Source organism: Anastrepha ludens, chromosome 2 (assembly GCF_028408465.1).
Source record: "Anastrepha ludens isolate Willacy chromosome 2, idAnaLude1.1, whole genome shotgun sequence".
NCBI lineage: Eukaryota > Metazoa > Arthropoda > Insecta > Diptera > Tephritidae > Anastrepha > Anastrepha ludens.
This window is the reverse complement of record NC_071498.1, coordinates 36,205,279-36,220,183: the sequence shown is the minus strand read 5'-3', so window position 1 is coordinate 36,220,183 and position 14,905 is coordinate 36,205,279. Positions and strand designations below refer to the sequence as shown.

The window sequence follows — 14,905 nt, the reverse complement described above, 5'->3', positions numbered from 1 at the left end:
TTAGCCAAAGTATCTAAGCCAAAACAGTGACAGAAAATATGCCTGACAAAATATTATTCCGCCTCATTCCTGTAGCTTCCGCAATAGTCGAAATGAGGTGCGTTCAATCTTTAAGCATATCGACCTTGGAAGCAATGGAAGTAAACCAATGAAGTATAAAATTTAAAACAAACGAGAAAAGTACTTGTGAATTTATATTATCTGTATAAGTGCTAGTATATCCCTGAAGTTAGCGTTTAAATATGGTTATATTACAAATTGATATTAAATTTTAGGGAAGAGAATTCCAAAGTCGGGTCAACTGCCTTTCTAACGTCAGTGTTTTGTATCTAACAACGAGAAGTTTCTTACAGATTTTGTAGCAGTTATTCTGAGGGTGAGGTGCCCAGGCACTTTCGAGTAGTAGTTTTTATTCAAAAGTGAAAGGAATTTGAATTGAAGAAGTTTACATAGAGGATTGCTTAGATAGTGTCAAGAAGATAGGAAACGCTGTCTATTTTAACTTGATTCCGAAACAAAAATCTTAACAGTTATTTTTAGCTTATTCCGTGAGTGCGGTTAAGCAAACTTTCCCCACTGTAATCCATCCCTAATGCAACCAAATCACAATGGCCAACTCTTTGACACTCAAGCGTGTGTTTTTAGCAACAACTACTAACAGTTGACAACATGTTGCCGTGGAATTGTGTCACCAATATTTACATCTTCGTAAGCATTTGCTTTAGAACTTTTCAAATGACTGCAGCGTATTTGTTTTATCCTAATAATACCGTGATACAGGTAATTAAGTTTTAATTAAAAAAGAAAAAAAAATTGATTTTAAATAATTTTAATTTTAAATTTTAAAATACCTTAAAATGATTTATGGCGAACAGTTTTTCTCATTTATTTATAACTTTTCAGATAACAGCTTCTATATCCTATCCGATTGCGGACTTGCCACCAAAGCGTAAAGTCCTCTGGGATTGGGGCATTCAAATGAATTATATGATGCCCTATGATCCAGCGTCTTTCTACAATGTGCCCATTTGGCCCGTGGAGGAACGCTTTAATGTTCGTAATCGAAGGTTCAGCGAAGTAGTGAGAAAATACATGGACTCATTTAACAGTACTGACTCGTTTCCAGAGTGGATGGATGCGATAGGAAATAGACACATTTTCGATTTTACAGCTGGTGAATTGTACAGGGCAATCGAACGTTTGATAGAAAGGTAACGAAGAAAATAGGCTAGAGAGTAATCATACACATGAGTATACATGTACGAGTACATTTGTAAGCAAGTCAAGTGAGCCTAATATGGCGGAAAATTTACTAAAAAACGTTCGATTTTTCTTACTCTAGGCTCTTTCGGGTCACTTACTTGCACATATTTAAAAACCTAACAGAATATTATATAACGGACAGTATGAACCAAAAACAACTGGTTAAACCTCACACGGAGATTTGAGCGGGAAGAAAGGAAGTAAGGGGCAACAGGGAAGAGTAGTTCTGCTGATTCGTTGAGCTCCATGAGGTCCTAGAGGTGGTTTAATGTGTGACTTGCACAAGAACACGCGCATGACCGCCGACCGACATGAGCTATACGAATCAAGTGATCCACACGCAATGAGTCTTCAGGGTCTTCTGAGCAGATCTTTTTGTAAAATGATTTCATCCATAATATAAACTGCGGCTAACCAAAATATCTCTCGAACGGAGGCTTATCCGGTACACGCAGCAGCGGACAATACCAGTTACGAATAAAATATTGCAAAGATTGCTGAAGCGACAGCCAATAGATAGTTTGGTAAAACCCGTTGCTTTTTCTAAAACGTGGAACCGGTTGTCATGTTAATTTCCGGCGATTTGATAAGAAGTAAAGTTTACAAAATGATATTTAGAGAAGAAAAGGTTAAAATACTTAGTTGATTTTTTCGACTTGCAACAGTCTTGTAAATACAAGAGTCAAGTCTTCAGAATTCAAAGAAAAGTAAAGTGATAAAATAAATAAATGGAAAATTGAGTAATTGACATTGTCAAATGCTTTGAAAAACCTCACATCAATTGTTCAGAGAAGACCACATCACAGCACTACAATGCTTTGCAAAGGGTTTTTATCAAAATACATTTATTTCAAAATATTAAAACTTAGATATATTTTCAAATCAATAAATTTTAAAGTTAACTGTATATTTAAAGTTTTTAAAATAATTAAGCAAAAATATATTTTATCTTCTTCTTTCAAGCTATGGCTATCACTCTAGTTGTCTATTCCAGAGCGTTTGCGATTTAGCTAAACATCCTTTTGAAGTCGAGCAGCGTCATTTGATTATAGATTTGATTGCTTTCATACTCACGTAATTTAAACAGAAACCGAAATAATTGAAATTCTATATTAACGTTTTCTTTATAATTTAGTCCTTCGTGGCATTTGGGATTCCATCCAAGTGAAGATGAGCAGCGTAAAGCTTACGAGGCAGCAGAAAAATCTGGAATTCGCGGTTTAGATTGTAAAAAACTTTATCCTATTTGTAGAAAAAGTTTGCTTGATGTGATAACATATGTGATTTTTGACAATAACTGATATTTACAGATTTTTTAAAACATTAAATTTATTCCGACTTAATGAGGAAAAAGTGAAAGCAATAAAAAGTACAAAATACAAATTAGGTCGTTTTACTCAAGCAAGTATTTTCATTTTAACATACATACATACGAGTATATTCTATGATATTGATGTTCCAACGCTGTTTTCAAATGTCTTCAGCCCTACGTTGCAGTTGGAAGCACTGTGTTCCATTCGGGGCAAAAGGAATTGATGATGATGTTGACGGTCTTCAATACATATAATTTTCTTCTGTTTTTAGTATATAAATTCATTTATAAATTTTGCACGCAAAGACTGCCCACTCGCTGCAGTATTTTTGAAGGCCAGCTTACAACAATAAAAGAATACCTTTTAGTCTGTCATGGAGATTTAGAACGCAACAAACAGATGTTGTGCTACACTAGGCAAATACCTCAGTTTGCATTGTAAAAAGGGGTGAAGCAGAAAAATACACTGCAATATTAAACATACGCGAGTTCGCCGTGATTCCATTACTATATATGTAACCTATCTAACCCAATCAGGCCTTACCATAATACAACTTAAAAAAAAAATATGCATAAAGTAGCATAATAATTTCAAAAGAACATCGAATTCTACTGTATCTGCGTACAATTTAAATTTATGAACCAAAATATATATAGCTTCTTAATTTGATCTGTCAAACATATTTATGTGACGAGTTACTCAATTGTCTGTGACTTGTTCAAACATGTCGTTGTCAGTCGAATACTGGCAAAAAAATAAAATTAAACTTTGCGGATGGAGAGGTGATGCAGGAATGTCTGACTGCTGTTGCAGAAATAGTATTTTCCTGATCAAATTAATTTTATTTCAAACATTAGTTTATGAAGATTTACCATTACAAGGAGAATTGAAGACTTGTCCGAGAACATAGCAACAAAGCTTCGTGAACGCATTGCAAAATTCGAATACTGTTCTTTGGCACCTGATGAGAGTTGCGATATTAGCGATACAGCGTAACTCGCCATATATTTACGTGGTATTAACACCAAATTTAATACTACTGAAGAATTGTGTTCACTGATTCCAATCCTAGAGACTACAGCACTCAAAAACCTGTACGATGAACTAAAGTCTGTGGTGAAAAATTTTTCAATTTTGTTAGACAAGCTTATTGGAGCACGAGCAATGTCAAGCACAAGGGTAGGAGTGTCGGGAAGGCTATTTCAAGAAATTTAGCAAGTCCTAGGAAGGGAAATATTCGTTAACCGCTGCATAATTCACTAATCAATTTTATATAGTTACGCGCGTTAAATCACCGAGAATTTAAAGAACTACTGAAAGATTTAGAAACTGAATATGGAGATGTGGTTTTTAATACCGAAGTACGTTGGCTTAGTAGAGGTGCAATGCTAAAAAGAGTAAGCAACTTAAAAAGCGATATACAGTTGTTCTTTAATAATGGATGTGCGATTTAGGGTTTCTTATCGATATGACTCATGACCTCAATAATCTTATCTATCATACACATATTATATACACCCTTTTTGGGTGTTTGCTGAGCTCCCCCTCCTATTTGTGGTGTGCGTCTTGATGTTGTTCCACAAATGGAGGGACCTACAGTTTCAACCCGACTCCGAACGGCAGATATTTTTATGAGGAGCTTTTTCACGTTAAAATAAATAAATAATTGGCGCGTACACTTCTGTTAGGTGTTTGGCCGAGCTCCTCCTCCTATTTGTGGTGTGCGCCTTGATGTTGTTCCACAAATGGAGGGACCTACAGTTTCAAGCCGACTCCGAACGGCAGATATTTTTATGAGGAGCTTTTTCATGGCAGAAATACACTCGGAGGTTTGCCATTGCCTGCCGAGGGGCGACCGCTATTAGAAAAATGTTTTTTATTAATTTTGCTTTCACCGAGATTCGACCCAACGACCTCTCTGTGAATTCCGAATGGTAATCACGCACCAACCCATTCAGCTACGGCGGCCGCCGTTACTTCTTCTCAAATATACGCACAATATGTTGACATATTAATTAACGAATTTCAATTGCCATTTCAAATGTTGTTAGCTGAGAAGGCAACAGTTTCCATGAACATGTTTTCCTCGCCATTTAATATCGATGTGAATACAGTTCCAGAAGACTTTCACATGGAAGTGATTGACATGCAACATAATACCGATTAAAAAATGTTTTTGAAGTGAAACTTCTTCCATGCCACGTTTTAGGCATTTTCGTTCCGCGAGAGAGAAAAAAGATATAACGTAGAGAAAAAAGAGAGAGAGAGCTATACCTTATATGTAGGAATCGGTAAAAAGACTAGAAGTGGTCAAGTTTACTAATAAACATTTATCGACAATGCAACTCTGTTGTCAAGAGTAATATATCGATGAAAAAGAAAGAACTAACACGGGTTGGATCTTCCTCTTCCTCTTTGAGTTTTGTAAACGTTTGGTTGTCGCTAAAAATTGAATCCAATTATATTGAGTTAATCATTTGTATTTTCATAGTTATAAGTTTTCAAACATATTCATTAATAAACCTTTCACATAAAGAAACATTAATTCAAGTGCATTATCGCTTCGTTATAATGAATTCTATCGTCTTAAATTAATAACCCCACAAATTTGGTGTCAGAAGTGGGATAGACGATGAAATCGTGAAAAACTTAAAAAAAAATGAATATTGAAAACTAAAACATACAAGACCGTCGAACAAAAATTGCCGAGGATATTGCAAGATATATTTGTGAAGCATTTCTTATAAATCGTTAAACTTTTAAGAAATTGCGAAATTTTATGCAATTGTGGCAGTGGCAACGAAGCAAACTGGGAGAGAGAGAGAGACAACTAGTCGTGTTGGCATTTGGCTGGGAAGCACGAACAAAAGGAGAAACTGCAAATTTTGCGTGGCAAAGGCTGATATCGCAGTATCTTACAAATTTGCAAATTTTACGTGGCAGAGGCTGGAAACGAAAATTTGTAAGCAAAATCATCGGAGGACGTCTCAACTTGGTGCGACACTTAGAGGAAAGCAGATCGGTGACGTCAGCAGCGAATGCAGAGCGTGTGCAAAGAGAAGAAAAATAAGAGGAAGAAATTGGAGTGGTAACACCAAAACACGTGTAAGGTGTAGGAAAAAATCGTATTGAAATTTTATCCGAAGATATTTTAAAGTTTAAATATTGATTTGATAATACTGTTAAAACTAAATGAAATACTTGAAAATTAACGTAACGTAAATATCAACTTGATGGTTTCGAATTAGCATCGGCAAATGTTAACATTACATATAAATTGAGAGTCTAGTTGGAAAAAGTTAACATAACCTTAACAGTTGTGGAATTGAATTTGAATTCCTATTTGAAGTACATACATTTTATAAAAAATTCCAACTAAACATTTAACAAAACTATCATAGCAAAAACCTTTAAGTTAAGCATTTATAAAACTGTTTATAAAAATAATTTAATATTTCAGCACATGTAAAGCACAAGCACAAACGAGCACAAAATGAACAGAGACGAAATATTGGCGTGTACAGCTAACGAGTTAAAAGAGAAGTTGTCGGCATTAAATTTATCAACAACCGGTAGAAAACAATCATTGCAAGACCGATTATTAGAGCATTATGAGTTGCAAGTCGATGATGAAATCCTTGATAGTTCAGTAGAGGCTGTAGGAGCAGTACGATCAACTTTTACTTTACGTGATATTGAGGATTCGCTTTCACAGTTTAATGGATCAGGTCAGCCATCTGTTGAACAATGGATTGAGGAACTTGAAGATAGCGCTTCCGCTGTGCAGTGGAGTGGTCTTCAAAAATTCATATATTCAAAACAACTGTTGAAGGGTGCAGCAAAAATATATGTCCGTAGTCAAAGTGGCATTTGCGATTGGATGTCATTAAAGTCAGCGTTACTTTCAGAGTTTGGTACAGAAGTTTCTGCAATAGAAGTACATCGTATGTTGAGAAATAGGCGTAAACGACAGAATGAGGACTATCGCGAGTATCTGTATAGCTTAATGGAAATTGGAAAGCCCGTTAGATTGGATGAGACAAGTTTGATTGAATATTTCATAGAAGGCATACCAGATTCGAGAAGCAACAAGAGTAATTTGTATCAGGCCAAGACAGTTCAGCAGTTAAAAGAACAGATTAAAGTGTATGAGAAAATCCGAAATAGTCGCCCTCAAGCATCTTCTTCAGAAAAGTCTCAAGGTGAAAATAAGGGAAAAATAGGTGACAACAACAAGGGACAGCCTAAAAAGTGTTTTAAGTGCGGTGATCCGTCCCATTTGGCAAACGCTTGTAAAAAACCTGCAAAATGCTTCAAGTGTGATCAGCCAGGGCACAAAGCAGCAGATTGTTCAGGACCACGAGTTGTAGTCAAGCAAGAAATCAACAATGCAAGCACTCTTTCAAACAATAGTAGTGGAAAATGTATTTCCAAAGATATTACCTGCAAGAATGTACTTTTCTCAGCGTTGATAGATACAGGATGTGACCTTTGTTTGATTCGAGATGATATTGTTGAAAAATTGGGAAATGTCGAATTACAAAATGAACAGCATTGTCTAATAGGTATTTGCAACAGTCAATTAAAAACACTAGGAAGCTTTGTTACAGAAGTTGAGGTTGATGGTAAGCTTTTGGAAATTACCTTTCATGTCACAAGCAAGAATGATATTAAATACTCAGCAGTCATCGGAAATAGTGTGTTGGACGTTGTAGACTTAGTTGTTTCCAAAAATTCAGTACAATTTCGCCACAAAGGAACCGACGAGTTAGAGAAAATAAGTACACTAGAGTTGTCAGATAAAGTTGCAGAACAAGACTTCGAACTATTTCAAGAGTATAAAGACTTATGCTTATTTGCTGCAACGCAAGATGCTGAGATTGATTTATCTCATCTTGATAAACCTTTAGTCGAGACAATCAAAACCCTCATTAGTACATATTTACCAGAAAACAAAAAGAAAAGCCCTGTTGAAATGAAAATATTGCTCAGTGATGAGTTTCCCGTGTTTGAACGTCCAAGACGTATGTCATACTCTGACAAGTGTATCGTTGACACTCAAATTCAAAAATGGCTAGACGATAAAATAATTCAACCCAGCTCATCGGAGTATGCTTCTCCCATTGTTCTCGTTCCCAAAAAGGATGGTAATAAAAGACTATGTTGTGACTACAGACGCTTGAATGCTAAAATTGTAAGGGATAACTTTCCAATGCCATTGCTAGATGACGTAGTTGAAAGATTGCAGGGTCATAGGGTATTCACAACGCTTGATCTTGCGAATGGATTCTTTCATGTTCCAGTCGAGCCGAGTTCAAGGAAATATACAGCTTTTGTGACTCATAGTGGTCAATTTGAGTTTCTTTTCGTTCCTTTCGGCATATCGAATTCACCAGCTGTGTTTTCACGCTATGTTCACGCAGTTCTAATAGATTTGGTACAAGATGGAACAGTAGTTACTTATATGGATGACCTCATTATTCCCTCTAAGGATACGGATGAAGGCATTCAAAAATTGAGACGTGTTTTAGCTAGAGCCGCAGAGTTTGGTTTGCAAATTAAGTGGAGCAAGTGTCAGTTTCTAATGGAAAAAGTTGATTTTTTGGGATATATAATTGAAAATGGCACAATAAAACCATCCAAGGCAAAAACATTAGCCGTTCAAAATTTTCCCATACCAAACGATAGAAAAAGCTTACAGCGATTCCTTGGCTTGACTTCATATTTTAGAAGGTTTATAGAATCGTATGCTTTAGTAGCTAAACCCTTGTCAGATCTACTTCGTAAAGATGCAAAATTTCAATTTGTCGAACACCAACTGGTTGCGTTTAGTCAGTTAAAGTCAGCACTAGTAAGCGCTCCAGTACTGAGCTTATACAATCCAAAAGCAGAAACCGAGGTACACACAGATGCTTCTATGCATGGCTATGGTGGTGTACTTCTGCAAAAGAATGCTGATGATCAACTTTATCATCCAATTCAATACCTTAGTCGCAAAACCAAACCAGCAGAAGAAAAATACCATTCTTATGAGCTTGAGGTGTTGGCAATTGTCGAGGCGTTGAAGAAATGGCGAGTCTATCTTCTTGGTATTAAATTCAAAATAATCACAGATTGTAATGCTTTCGCAATGACAATGAAAAAGCGAGGTGATATTCCTCTAAGAGTTTCGCGTTGGGCACTATTTTTACAAGATTTTAATTTTGAAATCGAACATAGAAGTGGAAGCAAAATGAGACATGTTGATGCTCTGAGTCGTGTATCTTGTCTTATGCTAGAAGATTCAATGCATCATAGACTTAAGCAGGCACAAACAATGGATGATTGGGTCCGAGCAGTGATGACAGTCTTAGATAGCAGCACGTACGAAGATTTCTATATTAAGCATGGTGTTTTATATAAAGATCCCATTAAGGAACTTATAGTTGTACCATCGCTTATGGAAGAGGAAATTATTCGATTAGCTCATAAGCAAGGGCATTTCTCAGCAAAACGGACTCAAGAAGCAGTAGAAAAAACATTCTTTATTCCACAACTATCAACGAAAGTGCCTAAAATTGTCAAGAGTTGCGTTGAATGCATTGTCTCGGATAGTAAAGCAGGAAAGAAGGAGGGATTTCTAACACCGATCAACAAAGAAGATAAGCCGTTAGGTACTTATCATATAGATCATGTTGGCCCAATAGAGCAAACTAGCAAAAATTACAACTATATTTTAGTAGTAGTGGATGCTTTTTCGAAATTCGTTTGGCTTTATCCAACCAAGAATACAGCGGCAGATGCAGTTGTAGATCGTCTTAAGAGGCAGGCAGGAGTGTTTGGTAATCCAAAGCGCATAATCTCAGATAGAGGAGCAGCATTCGTTTCGAACCAATTTAAGGAATATTGTCAAGGGCAGGGTATACAACACTTGATGATAGCTACTGGAGTTCCTCGCGGTAACGGACAAGTAGAACGCATCCATAAAATCGTTATACCAATGTTGACCAAATTATGTCACGAAAATCCTTGTAATTGGTATAAGCACGTTGATTCCGTACAACAGACAATAAACAACACGTCGCCTAGAAGTACTAAAATATCTCCGTTTAGATTGCTTACAGGTTTTGAAATGAGATTAAACAAAATACCGGACTTACAAGAATTTTTAGATGAACAAATAATTAGTGAAATAAATCAAGAGAGGGAAGAAGTTCGAAAAGAAGCACTGGAAAATATTGCAAAGATACAACAGGAAAATCGTAGGACATTTAATAAAAATCGCAAGAAAGAATTAAAGTACATTTTAAATGAGCTAGTAGCTATTAAACGTACTCAATATGGTACCGGACTAAAGATAAAACCTAAATATTTTGGTCCTTATAAAATTACAAAGATTAGGGCACACGGTAGATACGATGTGGAAAAAGTTGGAGAACATGAAGGCCCAGGTAAAACCACAACTGTGGCGGAATTTATGAAGAAGTGGGTTGATTTGGAAAATGGTTCATTCGAGTCGAACGAAGCGTCAGGATGGCCGAATGTAGGAATCGGTAAAAAGACTAGAAGTGGTCAAGTTTACTAATAAACATTTATCGACAATGCAACTCTGTTGTCAAGAGTAATATATCGATGAAAAAGAAAGAACTAACACGGGTTGGATCTTCCTCTTCCTCTTTGAGTTTTGTAAACGTTTGGTTGTCGCTAAAAATTGAATCCAATTATATTGAGTTAATCATTTGTATTTTCATAGTTATAAGTTTTCAAACATATTCATTAATAAACCTTTCACATAAAGAAACATTAATTCAAGTGCATTATCGCTTCGTTATAATGAATTCTATCGTCTTAAATTAATAACCCCACATATATATACATATCTTAGATACACTTTAGGCTATTTTTCCCGAGTTTTTCCTTGTAATTGCTAATTTCGAGTGAGAAATAATACTGCCTACTTTTTGGCGCTTGTTTCTTGAAGCAAACTTGTAAAAAATATATTTTTGGTGCCTACTTTTTGGCGTTATATTTCCTTGGTGCCTACTGTTTCGGCGTTTTTGGTCCCAATTTTTTTGGCGTTTTTTTGGTGCCTACTTTTTGGCGCTTATTTCCGTTTCCTGGCTAGTGCTTGTGCATACTATAAAGTGCTATCCATTCCGGCATCGGATTTATTGGTATTACCTTGCTGTAATTTGTGCCGTTCTGCGGCCCTTGAAGCGCTGCGTTTGTGCGGGTGATAAACGCTCAGGGCAGTGCACGTTGTTGCAACGGTTTGAGTCCGGCGTTTACCTACACCGGTCGACCCTTCTCTGTTTTTCGTAAATTTTGACTATTTGCATTCTCTACAAATGTTGTGAATTTATTTAGATATACCATATATTCTTTCTCTCTCTCTCTCTCTCATTCTCTCTCGGGTCTCTCCCTCTTTCTTTGTCTGCCTTGAAAGTTTCACTTCTGTTATGTGTACGAGTACTACGCTACACGCACTTTTCTTTCAGTAAACATCGAAAAAATGTATAAATCTTGTGTGAGCCCTTAGAAATTTCCAATTTTGACGAAAAATGCAAAGGAATGGAAGTCTCTGATTGGAAGTACGTACATGTGCTTGCGAACAATTAATTTTCAACCATGAAATTAATCAAAATCAAGACTGAGTAATGCACGATTAGAAAGCTGCGTACGTGTAGATACTTTATCAATTCGGCTGATATCGAACAGCTGGTATAGAAAAACAGTACCGAATTTCTTATTAACAATTTTAAGTAAATTCGGTTTTGTGTGTCTTTTCTTGTTTGTTTTTATTTTTTAAAATGGCCCGTTTTTCAAGAAGGTGGCTCATGCTTAGCATAACATGATAATACATAACGAAACATAATAAAACACAACGTAACATCATATAACATAGCGTAACACAACACATCATAACAAAAATCAGCATACAAGGTGAAGTCCGAAATAAACAAGACTGAGCTATAATAGAAACGGACAGGAGCTTTGTTCTGATAACTGCGAGTTTATTTATTCAAAATAGTCCCCTCTAGCCTGCACTGTTTTGCGTGATCTAAAAGCTTTTCGAAAGAGTGTTTCAGGTCATTGACCGGAATGTCCTTCAGAATGTCGGTACAAACCTTTCTATAGACGCAAAACATTTTCATGGCCAAATGCAATTTTCTGAATAGGCAGAAGTCTCAGGAGCCATATCAAGCGAATACGGTGAGTATTTGATGGTTAAAATGAAATTTCTAGTCCTTCGCGGTTTTCCGGGCGAATTCGACGGATGAGATGCAAGAAACCCTTCAAAACGCCAAGATAGAAAATTGCATTGAAGGTTTAGGCCATTGGCACGAACTTCTTGTGGACAACTCCCTTGGAATCGATTTTTTGGGTGGTGGCTCGTCTGGGGCCTTCCATTCGACACTTTGACGCTTAATTTCTGGTTCATGTTGGAAACACCACGTTTCATAACCAGTTACAATGTTTTAAAGGAAGTTCTCGTCTTTTCTCGCCTCTTTAATGAGGTGTTACGAATGTTGAATTCTGAGCAATTTTTGGTCCTCAGTTCTGCCCAGACCTTTTGTAAACCCAAATTATCAGTAAAAATGCGATAAATCGATGTTTTGGAGATATTCAACTCCGATTTCATGAATTTCAACGATGATTTCGGTTTATTTTTGATAAATTTACCAACAATTTCGATGGAGTTTTCGGTGTTTACTGATATTGGGCGGCCCGTATGCTCATTGTCATTTATGTCCTCTCAACCATCTCTGAAACGTGTAAACCATTCATGAACTCTGGCTCGAGATAGACGATCATCGCCATAATTTTTTTTTATCAATTCAAATGTTTCGGTAAACGTTTTACCGATTTTAAAACAAAATTTGATATTAGCTCTTAACGATGACAGAGCTCTTACTGACACTTTAGACGCAATAACTTCGCTTCCGCTGCACCGAATGTCACCAAGCGTTCACTCATTAAAAAGATGGCGCCATCAAAAACATTTTTACGACACAAGCCTTACTTATTTTGGACTTCACTTTGTAATTGCAAAACAACATAACTAACCCAGCTATCCCATCATATCTTATCGGAATCTAACCCGGTTTAGCACTACGGATCTCTACAGGTTGAATGAGTATTGATTTAATAAAAAATCTCAAGCCCACATCATCATCTCAATTTAGACCAGGTTGAACCAAGCTGCAATAAGTTATAGTACATAAAACAAAATTATAAAAATTTTAAAAAAATATATAAAAAATATTATTGGTCTGTGTGTAAAACCTAATGGTTAATGGTTAATGGTTGTAAAGGGTTAAGGTATGGCCCTTTAGCACTGCGATCATATTGATCTATTGTGCACCCTATGCTGTCTATTGACTGTTAAGTATGCTTATGAATTGTACCAGCTCCTTCTGAGGGAGTGATTGAAGGTCTTCATCTGTAAGCATGAACTTGTTTAAAAACCTTTTCCTTCTATGCGTCAACCCCGGACATTCGATAATGAGATGTTCTATAGACTCCTCATCTTCACAGCAAAATCTGCAGGTGCTGGTGTTAGTTATGCCTAATTTATGTAAGTGTTTGTTGTAGGTGGAGTGACCCGTGAGGGCGCCTGTGAGAGTGCGAATGCTCTTTTTGTTTAACGTGAGGGCCATGTTAGCTCTTTTAGCGTTGAAACTTAGGAACTTTTTGGAGTGTCTAAGACCCTCTACGTTGTTCCAATGCTGATTTAATAGAGTTTTGGCCCAGTATTTCACTTTTTGTTTCAGGTTGTTTTTGTTGAATCCGAACATAGGACTAGGTCCGATGAAGTTTTCATCTGCCCCTTTTTTGGCTTGAAAGTCTGCCTTTTCGTTGCCGTCATATCCCTCATGTCCCGGTACCCAAATTAATGAAACATTGTTTTTGGATGCCAGGTTATTGAGTGCCTTGTGGCATTCTAAGAGGGTTTTTGAGTTGTAGGTATAGCTATCTAAAGCTTTTAGAACTGATTGGCTGTCCAAGAGTATTTTGATCTTTACTCTCTTGTGGTTTCTACGTTGCATGATGTTTGCTGCTTCCATTATTGCGTATAGTTCCGCTTGGAAGATAGTGGTGTCCCTGGTGAGAGTGTATGATTTGTGGATTCTGGGCCCCACTAGTGCAAAACCTAAAAATAATTTTTTTTTTTTTTTAGGAACTAAAACCTGGTATGTTCTGTTTTTTTACATTGCTTATGAACCTCTTATTGACATTTTTCTGTACAAAGCAATATTTCTTCTTTCCCAACAACATTCTTGCTACCATTGAACTCGCATCATAAATGTTACAAAATGTGATTCTGTCGTACCAAAAAATCCCAAAAACAAATTTTCAATAATATACACTTCACTGGCATATTCAATTTTAAGTCAATCCTAAAGAATTCCTCTGCACCAATAATGCCATACTGATGTGTGAATGTACTTAGATATTTATACATGTACGAGTAGGGCTAAATTTACATCCGCCACAAAGAAAATCAAATTCGTCGCTGGTAACATTGACAAATATTTTTCAATGCCCAGCGGCACATTTCTGAAATGAATATTTACTGGGATTTATTGAATTGCATTTTGACAATAAAAGTCACACTTCCCAAATTGACAGAACCAGAAAAGATGGATAAGAATCTCTTTTGTGAAGTATGTTGATGCACATACATAGTTGCATGTTATGGATATGTATACAGGGTGAACGATATGAAGTGTTACCAACTTTACACTGCTTGTATCTGTAAAACAGCTCATGACATCAACGTCAAAATTGTAATATACTAATGACAGTTCAATATATTTTTTATAAGCCGTCAACAGCATTTGCGTCTCAGTTTTGTTGAATTTTTTTTTTCTGTGATGGAATAGAAACGTAATAGTGTGATTGTGTTATATTTGGCTGGAAAATCACAACCAGCCATTGTTCGTGAGCTCAGTCACCTCAAAGTGAATAAAATGTTTGTGCATCGCACTATAAAACGTTACAATGATACTGGTAGCATTGCAAAACGCTATGGAGGTGGACCAAAAAAAAAACCGCAACAACGCCAGAAATGGTTCAGAAAGTGAAGGCTGGACTTGAACGAAATCCACGTCGAAGTGGAAGAAAAATGGCCAAAGTACTGAAAATATCGCAAGACAGCATTCGTCGCCTATTGAAAAATGAGCTCAAGGTCAAGGCTTACAAGTTCCAAAAAGCACACAATCTATCACCCCAGCAAAAAAAAGTTCGGTGCGAAAGAGCAAAGGAGTTGTTGCGCTTGCACGAACGTGGCGAATTTCCAACATTGTGTTTTCTGATGAAAAAAATTTCCCAATTGAGCAGTTCAT

At 36.5% G+C, this 14,905-nt stretch overlaps 1 protein-coding gene across 1 annotated transcript; it reads left to right on the top strand.

The window, feature by feature from the left end:
* Window positions 1–669: 669 nt before the first annotated feature.
* LOC128857831 (uncharacterized) lies at window positions 670–2,564 on the top strand. Its single transcript, XM_054093650.1, has 4 exons — window positions 670–780; window positions 904–1,211; window positions 2,227–2,337; window positions 2,399–2,564. Exons 1-4 carry the CDS (start codon window positions 670–672, stop codon window positions 2,562–2,564), a joined length of 696 nt encoding a protein of 231 aa, XP_053949625.1.
* Window positions 2,565–14,905: the final 12,341 nt, after the last annotated feature.